The sequence below is a fragment of the Plutella xylostella genome, chromosome Z (assembly GCF_932276165.1).
Source record: "Plutella xylostella chromosome Z, ilPluXylo3.1, whole genome shotgun sequence".
In the NCBI taxonomy this organism is placed as follows: Eukaryota; Metazoa; Arthropoda; class Insecta; order Lepidoptera; family Plutellidae; genus Plutella; species Plutella xylostella.
In genome coordinates, this window is record NC_064012.1 from 15,151,243 (window position 1) to 15,169,624 (window position 18,382).

The 18,382-nt window shown below is 39.0% G+C and overlaps 1 protein-coding gene across 1 annotated transcript in view; it reads left to right on the plus strand.

Moving 5' to 3' along the window:
* Positions 1-8,925, plus strand: part of LOC125491331 (TIR domain-containing adapter molecule 1-like) — a 48,809-nt gene extending 39,884 nt beyond the window's left edge. The window contains exons 12-13 of the mRNA XM_048632992.1: positions 2,444-2,593; positions 8,495-8,925. Coding sequence (XP_048488949.1) covers positions 2,444-2,583 — 140 coding nt within the window. The 3' untranslated portion in view covers positions 2,584-2,593; positions 8,495-8,925. The remainder of the gene's footprint in view (positions 1-2,443; positions 2,594-8,494) is intronic.
* Positions 8,926-18,382: the final 9,457 nt, after the last annotated feature.

Consider the following 18,382-nt stretch of genomic DNA (forward strand, 5'->3'; position numbering starts at 1 on the left):
AAAGAAAGAGAGAGCAACAATTCAAAAGGGCTACCTGGTAACTAATCATGTATAGTTTCAAGTGCTCGCATTGCCGCTTGGCACTTGAAAATATACACGATTAGTACGCAGTGGTAACTGCTGCAGTATATTTTCAAGCCATAATTTTGGCCCAACTTACTTGAAAATATACGCGATTAGTGCGTAATGGCCTTGTATACTTTCAAGTAAATCATGGCACCATTTTAATTTGAAAATATACGCGAGCAGTCCCAGCCTCTGCGTTCTGGCCTTGTATAGTTTCAAAACACGCTGCAATCCTTACTAATATTATAAATGCGAAAGTAACTGTGTCTGTCTGTCTGTCTGTCTGTCTGTCTGTTACTCTTTCACGTCAAAACTACTGAACGGATTTGAATGAAATTTGGTATACATACGTTCTAGACCCTGGGAAAGAACATAGGGTACTTTTTATCCCGGAATTCCCACGGGAAAACTTTTTAAGGCGAAGCGAAGCGCGCGGGATCAGCTAGTGGGTCTATAATTCTTCAATAGGCTTTGTTGCCTTTCTTGAAGATCAAAGTCACTACACTTCTGCTTCATGCCTCCGGGCTTGTGCCTTCGAGTATGACGGAATTAAACAGCCTCCGAAGTGCTATTAAAATCGGTCTACCGCCGGCTTTCAGAAGTTCTGTCGTTATTCCATCATCTCCCGGAGCTTTGTTGTTTTTTAGCTGTTTGAGAGCAATACTAATCTCGTCTAGACTGACGTCCGGAATATCTTCGGTATAGTGTCGGGTGAGTGGCGCTCGGCTGTCGTGAGCACCGCTGGTAATAGGGTTTGGTGTTGTGGTGTATAACTGTCCGTAGAATCTCTCAATTTCTCCCAGAATTTCGGGCCTTGATGAAACGGTGTTGCCACTGTCGGTCTTCAGTTGGGTCAACAGAGTCTGCCGAACAGATCGATCTCTAGCAAAGACTTTGGAGCCCTTGTTTTGCTCAATTGCGTCTTGAATGCGCTTGCAATTGTAGCGTCTCATATCGCAACGTCTTGCTTTGGCGATCTGTCTGTTTAGACGTCTGTATTCGACCATATCAACTGAAGACTGCAACCTCATTTCTCTCCGTTCTCTTATGAGACTCAGAGTCCCGTCTGAGAGTTTTTGAGGTCCTCGGTTGGTTCGGGACGAAAAATATTTCGATCCTACCTCTCGGACAGTTTCCACAAACCTATTATTTAAATCGTCAACTGTAACGCAATTCTCTAAACATATCAGGCGGTCGCAAAGCTCAGACTGAAAGCTTTCGGGATCTTGGATTTGAGCAGGAGTAGGACGGAGCGTGGACTTCATTAGACGGGAGCGTTCTATTTTGCAGTTTATATTCAAAGTGCCTCTTACGAGTCGGTGATCGCTGCCGGTCTTAACCCTACTGATCACTGAGACATCATTGAATATGTGCTTCTTATCCGTCAATATGAAGTCGATCTCGTTTTTAGTCTTCCCATCGGGGCTAATCCACGTCCACTTCCTTTGTGACTTCTTCTTGTAGAAGGAGTTCATCATATAGAGGCCCTCCTTCTCCAAGAAGTCAGCCAGCATTTGCCCACGATGGTTCCTGACTCCAAATCCATGCGACCCCACTTTCGTCTCGCCGCCTTCTTGTTTTCCGAGTTTCGCGTTAAAGTCTCCCATCACCACCGTGAAATGAGTAGTGAACGCAAGTTCGACCTCATCATCGGTGTGCTTAGATGTGGGTGCGTAAACCTGTATGGCCTTCATTGAGTATCGTTTAGATATTCTCAGGATGAGGTACGCAACCCGTGTCGTCACACTTCCGATTTCAACGATGTTGTTGACGAGGGACTTGTTGACGATGAACCCGACACCCCCTTGGGACAGTTGGTCGCCCTCCCGGTGGTACAGCAAGTTTCCGGACTGGAGAATTTCCGTATCCTCTCCCTCTCGTCGGACTTCGGATAACCCTATAATGTCCCATTTTAACTTGCTGATTTCCTCTTCAAGCTCATCTATCATCACGTCTTCCCTCAGTGTCCGTGCGTTATATGTTGCCAGGTGCAAGGGTCGGTTGGGCTGGTAGCCGACTCTCTGCCGGAGATTCTTCGCACCCCCTGCCCCGCCGTTACCGTGACCGCTACCGGAGTCCGGGATAGCGGGGCTGCCGGGGACTGGGAGCCGGGGCTTTGTTTTTTCCATCATAAGGAGGTGTGTTTGCCATAATCACCGCGCTTGGCAGGCGTGTTGGTGATTCTCCTTTTTTACGGCGGGAGATCGCCGCCTCTGCTAGGAGAGGAGATCGGGTCGATTTACCGCCGCCCGACATTCGGCGTTGTCACTCGTTAGCACCACCCAGGGGACACGTGTAGGGTAACTAGGGTTTGTACCTACGGACGTGAGCGACAAGCCCCCCAACATAGTCAAACTTATTAATTTCTCTTTCCCAGCGTCATACCAGCCGGTCGCATCCACGTCGGCGCAGCGGCCGCCCGCGCCTCCGCTGCCTCCAGCCAAGAACTACAACCAGTACACCTTCGGAGTCTGCCAGAACATGTCCTCATCCTACCACTACACCACGTATCAGTAGCGTATAAAAGGTAATGCGAAGCGGCTGAGCGATTAGGGAGTATTTAGGCGATATTCTAGTGTAAGGTGAGCCTTTTTCGGGCGCGTTGTTCACTGTAATATTGAATGGCATAAAATGACTGTTGGACCTGTCCTTGCTATTTATATTTAATCTATGTTTTCCATTCCGTATATGCCTTATGGCGAATATGTTTATGCCAATAATAGGTATCCTTATTGAAATTATGTGGTTTCGTTTCATGCCATCCAATAGATTCCGTTACTGTTTTCCGATGATCGATTCGTTATTGGAATGTTCGTCGACACCACGATTAATTTATGTTCGACCGGCAGGAATGTTCTCCTTCGGACATAAGTCCAATAATAATAACAAGCCTTTTGGCTACAGGCGTCCAACAAGCCTTGTTTCTTCATGATGATTAACCTTTCACTATTTTATTCACAGATGGTTCATGATACGAAGAAATGATGTCGGTCTTATTTTAATTGTCCTATCGACGAACAGTCCAATGACGATTCGCTCAACGAAACTCAGTTGCGAATCCATCAAATATGGACCCTGTCCATTATGTACTGTGCGTTTGTGAGAGATCAGCAACCAGCTCCTCTCCTACGATGACACTTTATTTTTGCGAAAAATGCTCACAATGCGTTGTGACAATTTTTCTCTTCTTTTGTGCCTTATCAGTGCAGTGCCTACCATACTCACACACGTATGTGTGACGTCATCAGTGGATGTTGTCCGGTGCTGGCTGTCACCTCTGTAGTCGGCTGCACTTGATCACGAGCCTATTCTGCGCACGGATTTGTTTCTGTGAGTGGCTACGGCGCCTAGCTGCCTTTATTCACCACAGTCAATAATAGCCATTATCGACTTGAATTGACGAAGTCTTGATGTCGAAATTTGCCTGTCACCTTGACAAGCAGTACCGCAGGCAATAATGACTGTTATTTACTTTTATTAACGTCTCGGTGGCGTAATTTCCATATTACTTTTGCTTAATATCAGGCGCATTAGCAATAATTGATGAAACATATAACATTGAGTGTGTCTCTTCTCACTCTAGTTTTACAGACTCATCCGTGACCAGATTACCCCTCGTGAGCAAGTGCGTGGCGACTGTGCGTGCGTAGCATATTGTAAAATGTACTGTTGAAGTGTGCGTGGCGGCCTAGTTTAAGTTTTTTTTACATTCCATAAGGATAACTTAAAGTGTGTCGGTATACCACTGTAGTCTTTATCGTAAGTTAACCCCTACCTTGGGATAAGTGCCATACTATATTCAATACTCAGCACGAGATTAATTGAAGAAATAATATAAATACTCAATGATTTTGTGTTCAAATTAATACCTTGTAATCGTATATAATTATGAGGAATTATAATTAGGTGGTGTTTATAATAAATTAGATAATATGGTGCTATTCAAACCAAACCATTACTTGGTCTCAGATAGATAGATAGATCTTAAAATAATCAGACTGAATAATTTTAAGCCATTGACCTGCATTATATTTTTACACAATTTTATCTAGTTATGTATAAATGGATGAACCGTTTTTTTACAAAGTCCTTATCAGTATTTTTTACCCTAATAGTATTTTTGACATGTGATATAGGTAAATCGCTTATATTAGGATTAAATTGATGATCATGAATCATGATCATATTCTTAATTTTTATTAGTCAAAGCAATACGGGTATAAATTATAAGTGCATTTAGGGAGCGCGTGCACGGCGGCACTGAGTGGCCGCGGACTGTTCTAGCGCACGTGCCTTTCTACACGACCCAGAGATGTATTACTATACACTACATTTAGCAAGGTTGCTGCTTAAATTAAGGCGCTACTTGAGAAAGCTCACATATTCTTCCTAGCCTTAACCTCACTTAGAGTCTACTTTGTGCTCCATTTACCCTATCCTCTCTGTACGCGATACTCTCATTCACTTCACACTTGGTCTTATTTTCCTTCAAATGATCTTTCCACATCTTTCTTGATCTTTCTATCTCAATCTCAATCTGCTCTTCTCAACTATAGGGGTTACATTTACTCTATCCTCTCTCTACCCGCTACTCTCATTTACTTCACACTTGGTCTTATTTTCCTTCAAGTGATCTTTCCACATCTTTCTTGATCTTTCTATCTCAATCTCAATCTGCTCTTCTCAACTATAGGGGTTACATTTACTCTATCCTCTCTCTACCCGCTACTCTCATTTACTTCACACTTGGTCTTATTTTCCTTCAAGTGATCTTCCCACATCTTTCTTGTTCTTTCTATATCAATCTCAATCTCCTCTTCTGAAATATATGCGCTATTTTCATACTTACCACTCTCATTCTATCTTTTCTTGTCGCAGCAATACCATCACAAAATTCTTAACTCTGTGCCTTACATTCTTTCTCATCCAGAAACAAGTCAAGTGCTATTACAATGTCGAATAATATGCATTCCCAATTTCTAATATACTGATAAACCCTTACGAACTTGTTCATAGTCAAGGTTATTCTTCCATAACATGCCCATAGTATTCTGTAGTATATCAGCGAGCTATGCTCCTTTTCCTTTTCGTGTCCTTCGGACCTGACTTCGCTTCTCGACGCCGCCGCCGCCCGGGCGGTGCCAGCCCTGGTCCACTCAACACAGGCGTCGGCGTGACCAGCAGCGGATGCCTCAGCTTTTACCGCATTATTTCTTCAACTTCACATGTGAAAACTCACACATTTTATAATGGCTATATTGAGCATACACTTCCAACTCGTTTGAAAAGGTACTAACCGGATTCAGACTGTAGGAGTTATTAAGCATGCGTTACCTACATTTAAAATCTTCAAAAACCTGTCGGATTGCACGACTGAAAGACTTTTTTATCCTTACTTTTTTATTAATATGCAATCTACATGTTTTTGACGAACTTCAAATAACTTTATAACTTAGTTGACAGTCTGAATATAGAAAACTCTTCGGCCATTCAGTGTCATCGTGCTTGGTGCTCCTTATTCGCGACGTGAAAGACTGATATTTATGATAGTAAAAACGCTGATTGTATGACGCCTCGCTTGCGGCGGCCATAAGCATGCGATGCGACTTAGAATCAGCCACCGGAGTGTAGGTACATCCCGCAAGTTACTGTTGCTTGTGGCTCTCATGGTTCAGCTCAAGAGACAATAACTACACTTCCATTGACGACGTCTCCATGACAAAATTCTCATATCATTTTGACAAAGTGCGAGCGCAGTGCCGCATTTTCATATATAAATTTTCGACTAAACTTCCAATGTGAGGAATTTACGGGAATTTGATTACTCTCACATTAGGTAATAATAATAATAATTTCTATTTCTTTTAATGAAAAGCAATGTAAGACGTTCCAACCGCCATTAATGTATTCCACTAAGTTAAGAATATTTGATTTTGAATGCGATTTTTTATTTACTTGATTTGTCTAGTATAAGTTTTATTTAGATTAGTATGATTTTACCTTCCATCCATGTTACCTGCTTTGACGTCGTTCGAAAATTTACAGTAAGAGTAGAATATGTGGTGTATATTTGGTGCTATTGTCACATCAGGCGGTTTACACACTGCACCGCGCATTTTCCATAGGAAATCCGTGCAGTGAGGCGGCGGCTGTGTGAATTATACCTTGTATAATATAGCATGATCCCTATGGCATTTGATTGACACTTCCTAAGGTAAAGTTGGGTTTCTCTTGAAAACGAAGAAATGTCAATTTTATGCTCATCATACCAATACTACAGTTTGACAGCTGTCATACGACTCATGCTATATTTTACAAAGTATTTGCATATTGTTCTATTTTTGCTTACAATGGTAATCCGCGATCCGCGACCAGTGTGTGAATCGCCTTAAAGTGTGCTATTTAGAAATTGTAATATATTTACGGAACTAACACAACGTTGAAATTTAATTTTAGTTATAGATTAATATTATGTTCGTTATAATTTAATTGCTGCGCGTAAGACTGACTTCCTACCTCAGATCAATATCACAGTAAGTGTTACATAGCAGTAGAAACATTCTCAGCTAGTCAAAATTATTTATATCATGGTGAAATTCTAAAATAGCATGATTTGCAAATCTTACACCATATTTCCTAGTCACAATAGCTCGAAAAACGTATGTTTTCGATAAGTAATTAATACAAAAGTTTCGGCACAAATATCACAAAAAAGCTGCATTTTAATCTGTGTTTAATTGTTAATCTAATTCTAAATTATACCTTTCTGTATTATTTTAAGGAATCTTACGTAAAATAATTTATTCATATTTGTGCCGACTCAGTAAATGCAATATAAAAATGTTACCATGGCATTGAGTAACCTTATGAAGAAAATGTATACTCAATTTTGCAATATGCATATTATAATTAAACTGTTGTATGTTTATAATGATCTCAGGATATAAAATCTGTACCTAAATTTGGTCTCTAAAGTATAGGGATTCATATTGCCAGTTTCTTGCCACACTACTATAAACTTATTAGTTAAACAGGATGCCACGGTCGGTCAATCGGTTTTGAAGCCGGAATATACCTATTATAACAACAATACCATTATGTTGTTGTTTTTATAGTGAAAAGAGTATCATTATAAGTATAAATTTTGTTGTTATATTTCTAAAAAACTAGCTTTTATCTTGAATGGCAATATGTTAATCCAATATTAGTTATGAAATTATCATAGTACATTAAAGTTTATTAGGTAATCATTGATGTAACGGTGCTATCTGAAAGTCAAACACATTGTTATTAATACACATTGTTATCTATGTCATAGTAAGATAGGTAAGACTATACTGCATTCAGATGAGTATTGTAAACAATGCTGATGTGACTTTATACGACTGCATAATACTGAAGTATGGGGCTCATGGCGCGCTCTTCAAGACAAAACTAGAGTTGTGCATCGCGCTCACCCACGTCGCGCGGCCTCGAGAGCGAGCGCGACGGAGAACTTCTGTCACATCTTGAAGTGCGCGTCTTGAGCCCTGTGCTAGGCTAGCGGAACTGATAAAAAATCTTTCATTTCACACATATTTCACACATTTTGATCCTAGTGCCGACAATAAGCACCGCATCGGTGTGACTAAAACCGGCTTCAATCATAGTTATTCTTGTTAATATAACATTATTTATTCAGATTTTTAGAATGTAACAAAGAAACATCAACATTGTTTACAGCCTTACCGAATGAAGTATACGCTCAATTTATTGTTGGAGGAAGGTGATAAAATGTTCCTATTTAATTATAAGCATTACGGTATCAGAGTATGATTGAAATGTAAATCCATGGTAAAAGACCATTAGTTAGACAAAGCTAATAGTGAATTCAAATGACGTATTATGGAAATAAATTAATATTTTTATAATGAATATTTCTTTCATTTATTTACTTAGTTCCATGGCGCACAGACCTATTTTTACGATTAGACGAATTTGTGGATAGCATGCGTACGCATTCCATTTCATATTTTTTATAATTCCATTTTCTTGCTCTAATAAAGGTTATGGTCAGTGTTTCCACAATACTACTAAGTTCATTAATCAACGTTTTCCGCGGTGAGTTAAAAAAAAAGACGGCCAGTCTGGCTTTATATCAATAGGCCTTACAGTCAAACTGTAATGAGAAAGTTCATTTCATGCACCTATCACCACTGCTAAGCGCATGTAAGAGGCAACTCTTACCAACCGCGACGGTCAACACATTGCCACTAGTGCCTCTACTGCTGACTGTTGGACGAAGATTTCTGCGAAGGGTAAATATAAGTTCTAAAATAATTTAGCGACGTGTTAATTGTGAATTTGCGATTTATGAAAGCGAGCATGCGATTCATTGCGATGGCCCTGTGCTAGAGTGAGATGGTTGAACGTGTGGTTTGTGTTGCAGTGTGGTGGGAGCATCGCCGCGGGGACTCCTAGCGACTCCGGGCCCCGCCCTCTCTCCCGTCACGACACACACACACAAACACGTAGATCTCAATATTTTGTAAGTGTTGGGCAACGAAGGTTCAAGTGGAAAATGGTATGACAAGGTTTAGAGCAGGGTTTTTACACGGACTTTGTGGATAGCGGGTACGCTCCGAGATGTTATTTGGTTAATGCGGTTGTGTGTTTTATTACATTAGCTTAAGGGGGCTTTGTGCCTGAACTTGGGTCATTTGTATATGGGATATTTGTGTAAATAGATCCCCTTAGACACAACATTTTATTTTAAGCGAGTTTTATTATAATAATAATGTGTAATTCGTAGATGTAAAAATTATTAGTTTTGTAACATAGACAATATAGACATACATTTCACTGGTTTCTGACCATCTCTTTTGATTGTATATTAATTGCGGATATCATCTCGGGACCTGGCTGTTAAGTAAGTAAATAAAAGTTGTAACTAATCTGTCTGGTAAGCAGAAGCTAAGAAATATATATAATAATAGGTATATGTATCGGTTAATTTCCTGTTAGGTACCTAAGACACAGGGAGACATAAAATTGCATCCGCGTTGTCTTGACAGGTTAGATTGTAAAGTTTCATAAACTATAAAATAAAGATGGCGCACGTACAATGTGCCGGATATTCGCCGGTCGCTCGATTGAAACTTGCTTTAAAGGATTGACATACTAATCTCTCCATTCCCCTTTGGTACAAAGAATATCAGCTCCAGAAGTTTGATTGTCTGATGCAGAGAATCCTGGGCGGATATTACTAGCTGGTTGCTGATCAAAACAGTTGCTTCTGTTGCAAGTTTAAATTATAGTCTAGAGATAAACGCGTAATAACAGGAAGTTATTATTTTGTTATTTCCGCACAGAAGACGAACTAAAATAGGTTCCTTTTATGCATATTGTATAGGTATGTATGTATACTTACCTACTCATAACATTACGTAATTCTCAAATTTTATTCAATTAGTTGTAGGTAGGTACAGTAAACTGATGAATTTAATTCGATGTGACTCAAAGACAGTCGTATAAATAATAATACCTACCTATGTAGGAATAGAAGCAATGTTAAGAATTTTGACTGATGATGGTATAAAAAATGTTAGCTGTAAAGACGGTTCTACCTTTTTTGGCATAAGATTTATTTGTCTAATCTCGTATTGCATAGTCACGTTTGGTCAAAGTCTCGTTTCGCCGAAAATCGTATGGCATAAATCTCGTTTAGTAAAAAGTTATTTCGCATAATATTGTTTAGCCTAATAATGGTATGTCCAAATCTTGAATAGTCTAATAATGCTATGGCATAGGTTATATAAAATATTACCCTCCTCCTTCGGCAGTCGGGTAAAAAGTAATAATATTCGGGATTTAACTTGGACGGGGCGACTTAGCGCAACTTGTGCCTTGTATTGTTTCCTTGTATGTAGGAAACGCTCCGTTCCGCTTCGCTGCGCTCCGCTTTGCTTATGACGAAAATGTGCACCTAACACGCTCTTCCTCTCTTTGCTCGTCGTCGCACCTATCTTTAGTAAGTTTCGATCCCATGGGGTTTTCGATAATTAACAATTATTAATAACTTTCGATATTTTAATAATTCAATATTGTGATTTTCGGGATGTAGGGGAAAAATAGCACAATTTTTACATTTACTTAATATATTATTTATTAAGATAATATCAGGAGAAACAAGATTATACCTATACGAAGAATTTGAGCAAACGAGACTTACGTGTTTCAATACTGTGCCAAAAGAGTTTTAGACGAAACGAGTCTTATAATAATATAATAATAATAATTTATTTATTTCAGATATAACAATCCATATGTGTTAGTAACAATGTATCCTTAGTCTATGTTAGTAAATTATATTCATAAACATGCATGATATTATAAAAAGATAAATAAATAAATAATTTCTGATGTCAAGTAGTTAATATTACAATCATAATCAGCAAGCAATTAGGTGAATTAATAAAAACAATAACAAAAGAATTTTAAATTTAAATGTCAACAAAATTTAAGTGCATACATAATAAAAATAAAAAGGCAATTCAAAATAGCCAAAAAATCATTTTAGGGTTAATAGGACCGTTGCGATGGCATGGATGGAACGTGCAGACCCGACCAATGTCGCAAAAAGGGACCATCAAACCTATCAGATACAATCTTCAGGAGGCCGTTGCCACCACCGCGAGTCCTGCGCAGCAGTGATGCTGCCCTTTTTCGCATGATTGCCTGGAACCCGTCTGTCCGCGCTTCAGCAAACATCCCAGATGCGCTACAGAATCGCGGTAGCCGCAACAGAATCCTGAAGGCATTGTTATACTGGATGCGCAGGGCATTATAGGATTTCTGTGTGTAGTTAATCCACAGGCCACACGTATACAGCGAGGTACAGTAGGCTTTAAACAAGGTTATTTTAACCTCCTTCGTGCAACGCGAGAACCTGCGGGCCAACATATTGCACCTCACTGACAATGCCCTGCGCTCCCGCTCCATGTCGGTGTCGTCTGTGAGGTCCTCATTTACCCAGTGACCCAGGTACTTAAATTTTTGGACTTGAGCCAGAGGAGATCCATCTAGTGTTAAGGGTCGCGGAATAGTAGAAGTCTTTCTACCCGCCTTAAATATTAGGATCTCACTCTTTTTGCTGTTGTACCTGAGTCCATGGGCAGTGGCGTAGTTTTCACATATACTTAGGAGTATTTCAAGTCCACGGGCTGAAGGCGTCAACAGCACCATATCATCGGCGTAGCTAATATTGTTGATCATCTGACCGTCAATAGAACAGCCGACTGTGGCACTGCTGAGCCTTTCAATCAGTCGGTTCATGTATAGGTTAAAGAGTTTTGGTGAACTCAACCCCCCCTGCCTCACCCCACACTCCAGCCTATACATGTCCGACACAGAACCTGCCCAACGCACGCAATTGTTTTGGTTTTGGTACCAAAATCGGAATGTTTCCGTTATCTCTACAGGCAGGTCAGTCTCGCTGTAAAGCTTCTCCCACAGTATGTCATAAGACACGAGGTCAAATGCCTTCGAAAGGTCCAGAAAGCATGCATATACAGGCGTACTCCTATCAGTGTAGTATCGTACAGTGTGCTTGAGACATAATATGGCCGACTCCGTGGACAATCCAGCACGAAAGCCAAACTGCCCATCATGCAGTTGAACGTGTTTCTCCAGATATGAGTCAAGCACACTGTCTAACACTTTTGCTAATATGGTCGCCAGTGATATTGGTCTGTAATTCGCCTTATCCGAGGCATCCCCAGTTTTGTCCTTAATCACTGGGACCACAACAGTTTTCATAAGCATCTCAGGAAGATACGCATGCCTTATACACAGAGTGTAAAACAGCGCTAATACTCTAGGTAAGTGTACGCCCGCATATTGCAAATGCTCGATACTGAGACCGTCGTGTCCCGGTGATTTGCCCTTGCTCATCTGCTGAATGATTTTAGCGACTTGTTTAGCTTCGACTCGCACAGGCGCGTCCCCGGAACACCGGGCCCCAGGCCCGAGCACCCGCGGCGTCGCCTCTGGACCCAACGGAGACTTCACCTTGAAGTATTCGCGAAACGCATTCGCAATACCTCTCGGCTCGCTTACCCCGTCGACACTCACAGGCAGGCTCGCTCTAGGGTTCAATTTATTTGTCTCCTTCCAGAATTTACCAAAATTTTTAGTTTGATGGTGTTCGGCTATAATATCCATTTTAATTTGGTCCTGATTATTTTGACACCATTTCAGTTTTGCTTTAAAAATTTTCCTGGAAAGAGACATCTCATCGTGTATTCGACCCGTGGTGGGTTTGCCGTTCATGGTCCAGATTTTAAAATAGAGTCGGGCCTGACTGTGAGCCTCCCGTACGTGCCTATTCCAACCAACAATTGGACGACCCCTTCGTGTCTCCCTAGCAAGGGAGCTAGTTACAGCAGCATCACTAAGCACCGATACAATACGTGAGTATAGTTTGTCTATAACCCCGTGATGCTCCACATTACAACACATGCCATCGCAACAACCTATCAATTCTAGCGGGATATCTATTTCCCTAAGTTCACAGTGACAGTATTCCGTATATTGGTTAATTTCTGCAATATCTCTTTCACCCCAAACTGCTTTATTGCGAGTCGGTTGCAACACATTTATTTTTGCTTTGATAATTGTAATGTCACACAAAAGTTCCAAGGGAAAATGATCCGACCAAAATACCGACTTATGCCACGTAAGACTTGGTGATGATTCGACCAAAAAAGTTTAGACCTTACGAGTTATGCGAAACGAGTTTTGGGCAATAAAAATTAGGCGAGATGAGGGGAACCCTGTAAAGACAATAGTATTTCTATATTGGATTATTCTGGATTCGGAACTTTTAGGTGATGAATTGTCAGATATTTTATTTGGCCCCACTTACGCTGATATCGTCGAATAAACAAAACTGCCGTGCAATTGTGGGGCCAAATAAAACATACCCATTTTTTTAGTCCCAACTTCAATTAATCCCCCAATAGCGTTATATTTGGGGATTAATTGTAGCATGCGGATAAAGAAAAAAAATATGAAATGGAAACAATATAAAATATGAACATTTAATTCCATCGCTGGCTATGGGTTCATGCACATTTATGTCGGGCGCAGCGGTCCGGATCGCCATCGTGTATGATAAGATAATGCAGCCCACTGTGCCCCGGCATAGTCTGCGATAGTTCATATAAAATTTATTGGTGTGACTTTTGGGATACGGCCCGGTACGCAGCGGACCGACATAATGTGCTCGAACCTTAATCGTAGGTATTCCATACCTGATGAATAGCAGCCATTATTACCAATTATCATGCAGTTTCTTTATCTGTTCGGGCTCTACCTATTTATTTATTTTGACTTTTGGAGACGATTTTCTGAGCAGTTTTGTAAATAGTGTTGGGATACCAAATATAATTGTATTTAATGTATGCCTTTTAGATTTTAAGAGTTTTACTATCAGTAGAGTAAGTTTAAATGTTTAATTTTGTAAGTAACTAATAATTCATGAATTCCAATAATTTTGAAATCAAAATAAAGTCGTTCAATGAATAACCTACTTAATGTTTAGTTTTAAACTGTTGTATATATGTCGCAGGCATTTTGTAAGATCTCGCCGTTTACATACGGCGACGTCAGTTTACAAACGCTCGCTGTTTTGTAATATGCCGAAGGCAAAATGTATATTGCCGTGTCATTTTACAATATGCCACAACATTTCATTGACAATCCATACGCCGTTTACATAATGCCGCGGCAAATTGAAGAATGTTCTGGTTTTTACCACGCGCGGCGCTGTTGATCACAACAACAAAAATGGCTTCAAGTAGTGGTTCTGTGACTCAATAAATACTCAAAATTGTGCAAATATTACGAGTGTAGAAGCATTTTCACCAAAAAATTGTTTCTAAGTTTAGTGCATTCGGGCACCAGTGTTTGTTTTTATCTGGAAATGCCTAGTTTTATGGATCTGTATAAATGACTACGTTTTTTATTTAAATGTATCTTTTTATTAAATATTTAAACTTATGTAGTACCTGCTTAGGTACCTACTTTAGAAATAAAAGTAAAAAGTCTTACTTGAAATTCTGGAATAAAGTCAGATGTTTTCAATTGTTCCAAGTTCAAACTGTTTTATCATGGTCACCCTAAAACTACAATTAACGTCGAAATCAGTACGATTGAACGAGTTATCAATATGCCTTCGGCAAATTACAAAACAGCGAGCGTTTGTAAACTGACGACGCCGTATGTAAACGGCGAGATCTTACAAAATGCCTGCGACATATACATAGTAGGGCAAAACACCCAGTAACTGACCACCTTAAGGAAGTTGTTCCAGTAATTTATCTGTAGCGGGCTCAATTCTTATCGCTTATTAAATCCGATTTTTGTTTTAGAAACTAGAATAACAGAGCTACATTCCTGAGTAAATAGCAAACATGTAGAAGTTACTAATTTTTTTATATATTTTTGCAAACAAAAAGTAGTGATTTTCCCAGTAACTGACCACTAAAATCTAGTAACTGACCACACTCGATGCCAGTAACTGACCACCAATTTAAAATGGTTTAAAAATGGAATTATCATTAAATCTTATTATTATTTATTTATTTGATTACTTCATGTAATAGTACCGATCCTCTGGACTCTTTTAATGTGTGACACATCACTTTTGCTCAAGGTTTCTTAACTGAAAAGTGCATTAAATTAATTAATCAGATTAATGCATAATTTAAATAATATCTTATCCTAATAATCAACCATTTATTTATTAAAACACAAGTTTATGCATTTTTGTTAAATACTAAAAACAAAGGAATAAACACACATGCACATAGTGAACACGCATTTTAAATTTACAGCTTTCAGGGAGATTAATTGGCCCCAATGTAGTACTTTCAGATAAGTCACAGAAAGGGCGATTTTGTTTGTCCGGAACAAGCCAGGATCAGTGGGACAGGCCCATGAAGCATTCATGGTGCCAGAAACGAGCATTTTCTTAAATATAAAGTAGCGAATCCAAGCGATAAAGCCGGTCTTTTCCATATTCGGTATCAACTGATGAGGAGGAGGAATCGTGGCGGATTGTATTGTCGGCCTGGGAAAACATAAATTCCCCGCCGGAAAAGTAGGCCCTTTCCCCGCCGGTCCTTTCAAGGATGTAGGACCAGAGACAGATGGTTTTCATTATTGCTGAAACCCCACCCAAAGACTTTCAGTGCGGCTAAAAGAGTCATTGAGGCTAGCCATTGATATTATGACCGAATCAGATATTGGGGGTTAGTTTTTCAGGATACAAAGATGGATGCCTTGACGAACGGGATTTCAATGACTTTGTTGAGGATTCAACTGGAATATTTAGGATGCTGTTGAAACGTGCTTTCGTAGGTAAGTATTTAGCCAAAGACAGGAGTAGTCATTTCTGCAAGGGGGACAGGGAATCTTTGCCTCGTTGAAGAGGCGTCACTGAAGCAGAACATCGCTGTACTTTCTGCATTTTCCGCTGCTGGACTAATGTGTCTGCCAATGATAGTATAGCGTTGCCAGTGGATTCCGGATAGTTGTGGTATCGGTTCCAAATGGCTGGGGTGTTGGTCGTGGTAACAACTTATAGAAGAATGCCCCATTTCTTGTGTGCCAATTTTACCGTTCTGTTTGAAATCCTCTGGCCGTTCATAATGCCATTGAAGGGCGTGTTGGTGCACCGGCTGAGGGTGCTAGCATTGTAGTGATGCTTTCTTTTTTCATATATTGCTGAAGTGGCTTTGCCTGTCTTTGGAAAAATGTGGAGGCGCGTTTCGTCGGTAACGTATATTCGGGTTGGGTAATTAATAGCGTCATTGAGGTCTTGTTCGCCAAGTGCTTTTGTGCTCGGGGAACCAATTTCATCTGGTTCACAAGCGCTGGTATTTGTTAGGTACGCCTTCAGCTGTTCTGAAGATAGCATTTGAGTATCTTTTCATAGAGTGAGATGGTGAAAGCCATTTGTCTCCTGGTCTTGCATTCTTGAAGGGACTGCTCCAAGGATTATCTTTAAGGAAAAATTGTGACATCTGTCTTTATCCTGGAGAATCCACATTACCCTAGGCTGATAGTATGCTCCACTAGCGTTTTTATCTTCCTCATCAGCTAATACCGAATCTGGAACAAACTTGGTCTTTGTGTTTACGGTTTACGGTTTAAGACATTTATTTCTCAAAAAGAATAACAAATTCACTTATATGAGAAACAACATATTTTCTAAGTACTAAATCTATCTATATTAACAGCATGCGTAATTATGGATAAGTACATTATATAAATGAAGGGTAGTCCTAAAATAAGTAGCATAAACAGATTTTAACAAAGAAATGTTTGCTTAGGTTGTGTTTACATTGATGGCGATTATGGCGAATACAAATGAAAAATATTACAGTGCGTTATATAAAATTTGTGCTATTTAAAATATAAATTCATATTATAAATAGGGTATAATATTATATGTATGTATGAACTTACACTTGAAATAATATGTAAGTATGTAAATAGTTTTTTTTTTTTTTTTTCTTAACATGGTCTTATGTAGTATTAATAGAAATCCGACGTAGTATTAATATAAAATACCTATATATCCAGAATAGGCTAGTATAAATCTTATTTTATTTATTTATTAAGTAACGAAAAGTCCTTTAAAATGTGCAATTTTAGTAGTTTCTTAAAAATTGTTAGTGTTTTTGCTTCTTTTATATCTTTAGGTAATTTATTGTACATACGAGCTCCTTCGGCTATTATGCTACTCGTGCCGTAATTGGTTCTGTGGCGTTGCATGTAAATATTATTAGCTTGTCGGGTTGCGCGTGTTTGCAGTTGCATTTTTTTAGTGAAACATATTTGAGTGTGAATGTCTTTTGTAAGGATTTTTCGAATAATTACACAGGTATTATATTTATAAGTTTGAGCAATGTTAAAAATTTTAGTTTCTTTGTATATTTTAGCTGATTCTGTTAAATATTCGTAACCAAATAATATTTTTACAAGCTTGTTTTGTCCAGTTTGCAGAGAACGTAAATTAGTTTTTGCAGCAGATCCCCAAACTTCAATGAGATATTCAATGTGTGGTTTTACAAGTGAGTTGTAGATCATGTAGCGGACTGGCGTTGGAAGACAGCGGGAAATGCCGCGCAATGCTCCTGTTAGGGATGTAAGTTTGGCTTTTATTTTCTTTAAGTGGGGTTTCCAAGTGAGACGATTATCAAGAATCAGGCCTAGATACTTTTCCTCATTGCTACTTTCAATGGTTTCATTGTTTATTGTAAGAGGATTATGCTCATTAATAGTTTTGTTTTTGGCTGCAAATATCATATATTTGGTTTTAGATGTATTAATTGTTAAAAGGTTATCTTGAAACCACTGATTTAACTTGTTGAGATCAGATTGGGCTATTTCTACTATGGACTCAATGTCACTACCAAAATAGAAAAGACATGTATCATCCGCGTAAAGTGTGATGTCACCACTAAGCCCAATATCTTTTATACTATTGATGTAGATAAGGAATAGGAGTGGCCCTAAGATAGAACCTTGCGGAACACCATAGGTCACCTGTTTTAATTCACTTTGACAATTTTGAATTTTAACTACTTGGTGTCGATTAGTCAGGTAGGACTCAAGAATTTTTAAAGCACGGTCTGTGATACCTACATTCCTTAGCTTCATCAAAAGCAAATCATGGCTAACGGTGTCGAAAGCTTTCCTCAAATCGATAAATATACCCAAAGCAATGTTTTTTTTATCAATATTTAGTTTTATCGTCGTTACTAAGTCTGTTGCAGCAGAGAGAGTATTAGATTTAGGACGAAAACCATACTGTTTTTTGAAAAGAAAGTCAATAGATATTAAATGTTGTTCTAATCTGTTATAAATTATGCTTTCAAATATTTTTGATGCAGTCGGTAATACTGATACAGGCCGATAATCTTCAGGATCTGTTACTTTACCAGATTTGTTGATTGGAGCTACTCTAGCAAGTTTTAGGGAGTCCGGGAAGACTCCATCCAAAAGACACAAATTTATGCTTCTACACAATGGCTCAGCTATGAGATCCTTTACACATTTTATTACCTTTGGTCCTATTCCATCGATTCCAGAGCTTGTGTTTGGTTTAAGTTTATCTATTAATTTTGATATTTCGTCACTGCTTGTGGGATTAAAGAGTGTAGTTACGATATTTGCTTCCACAGTATCAAAAACAGGAACAGAATTACATGGCATTTTTGATAAAATATCATTGGCCAAAACAGAACCTATGTTTGCAAAAAACGAG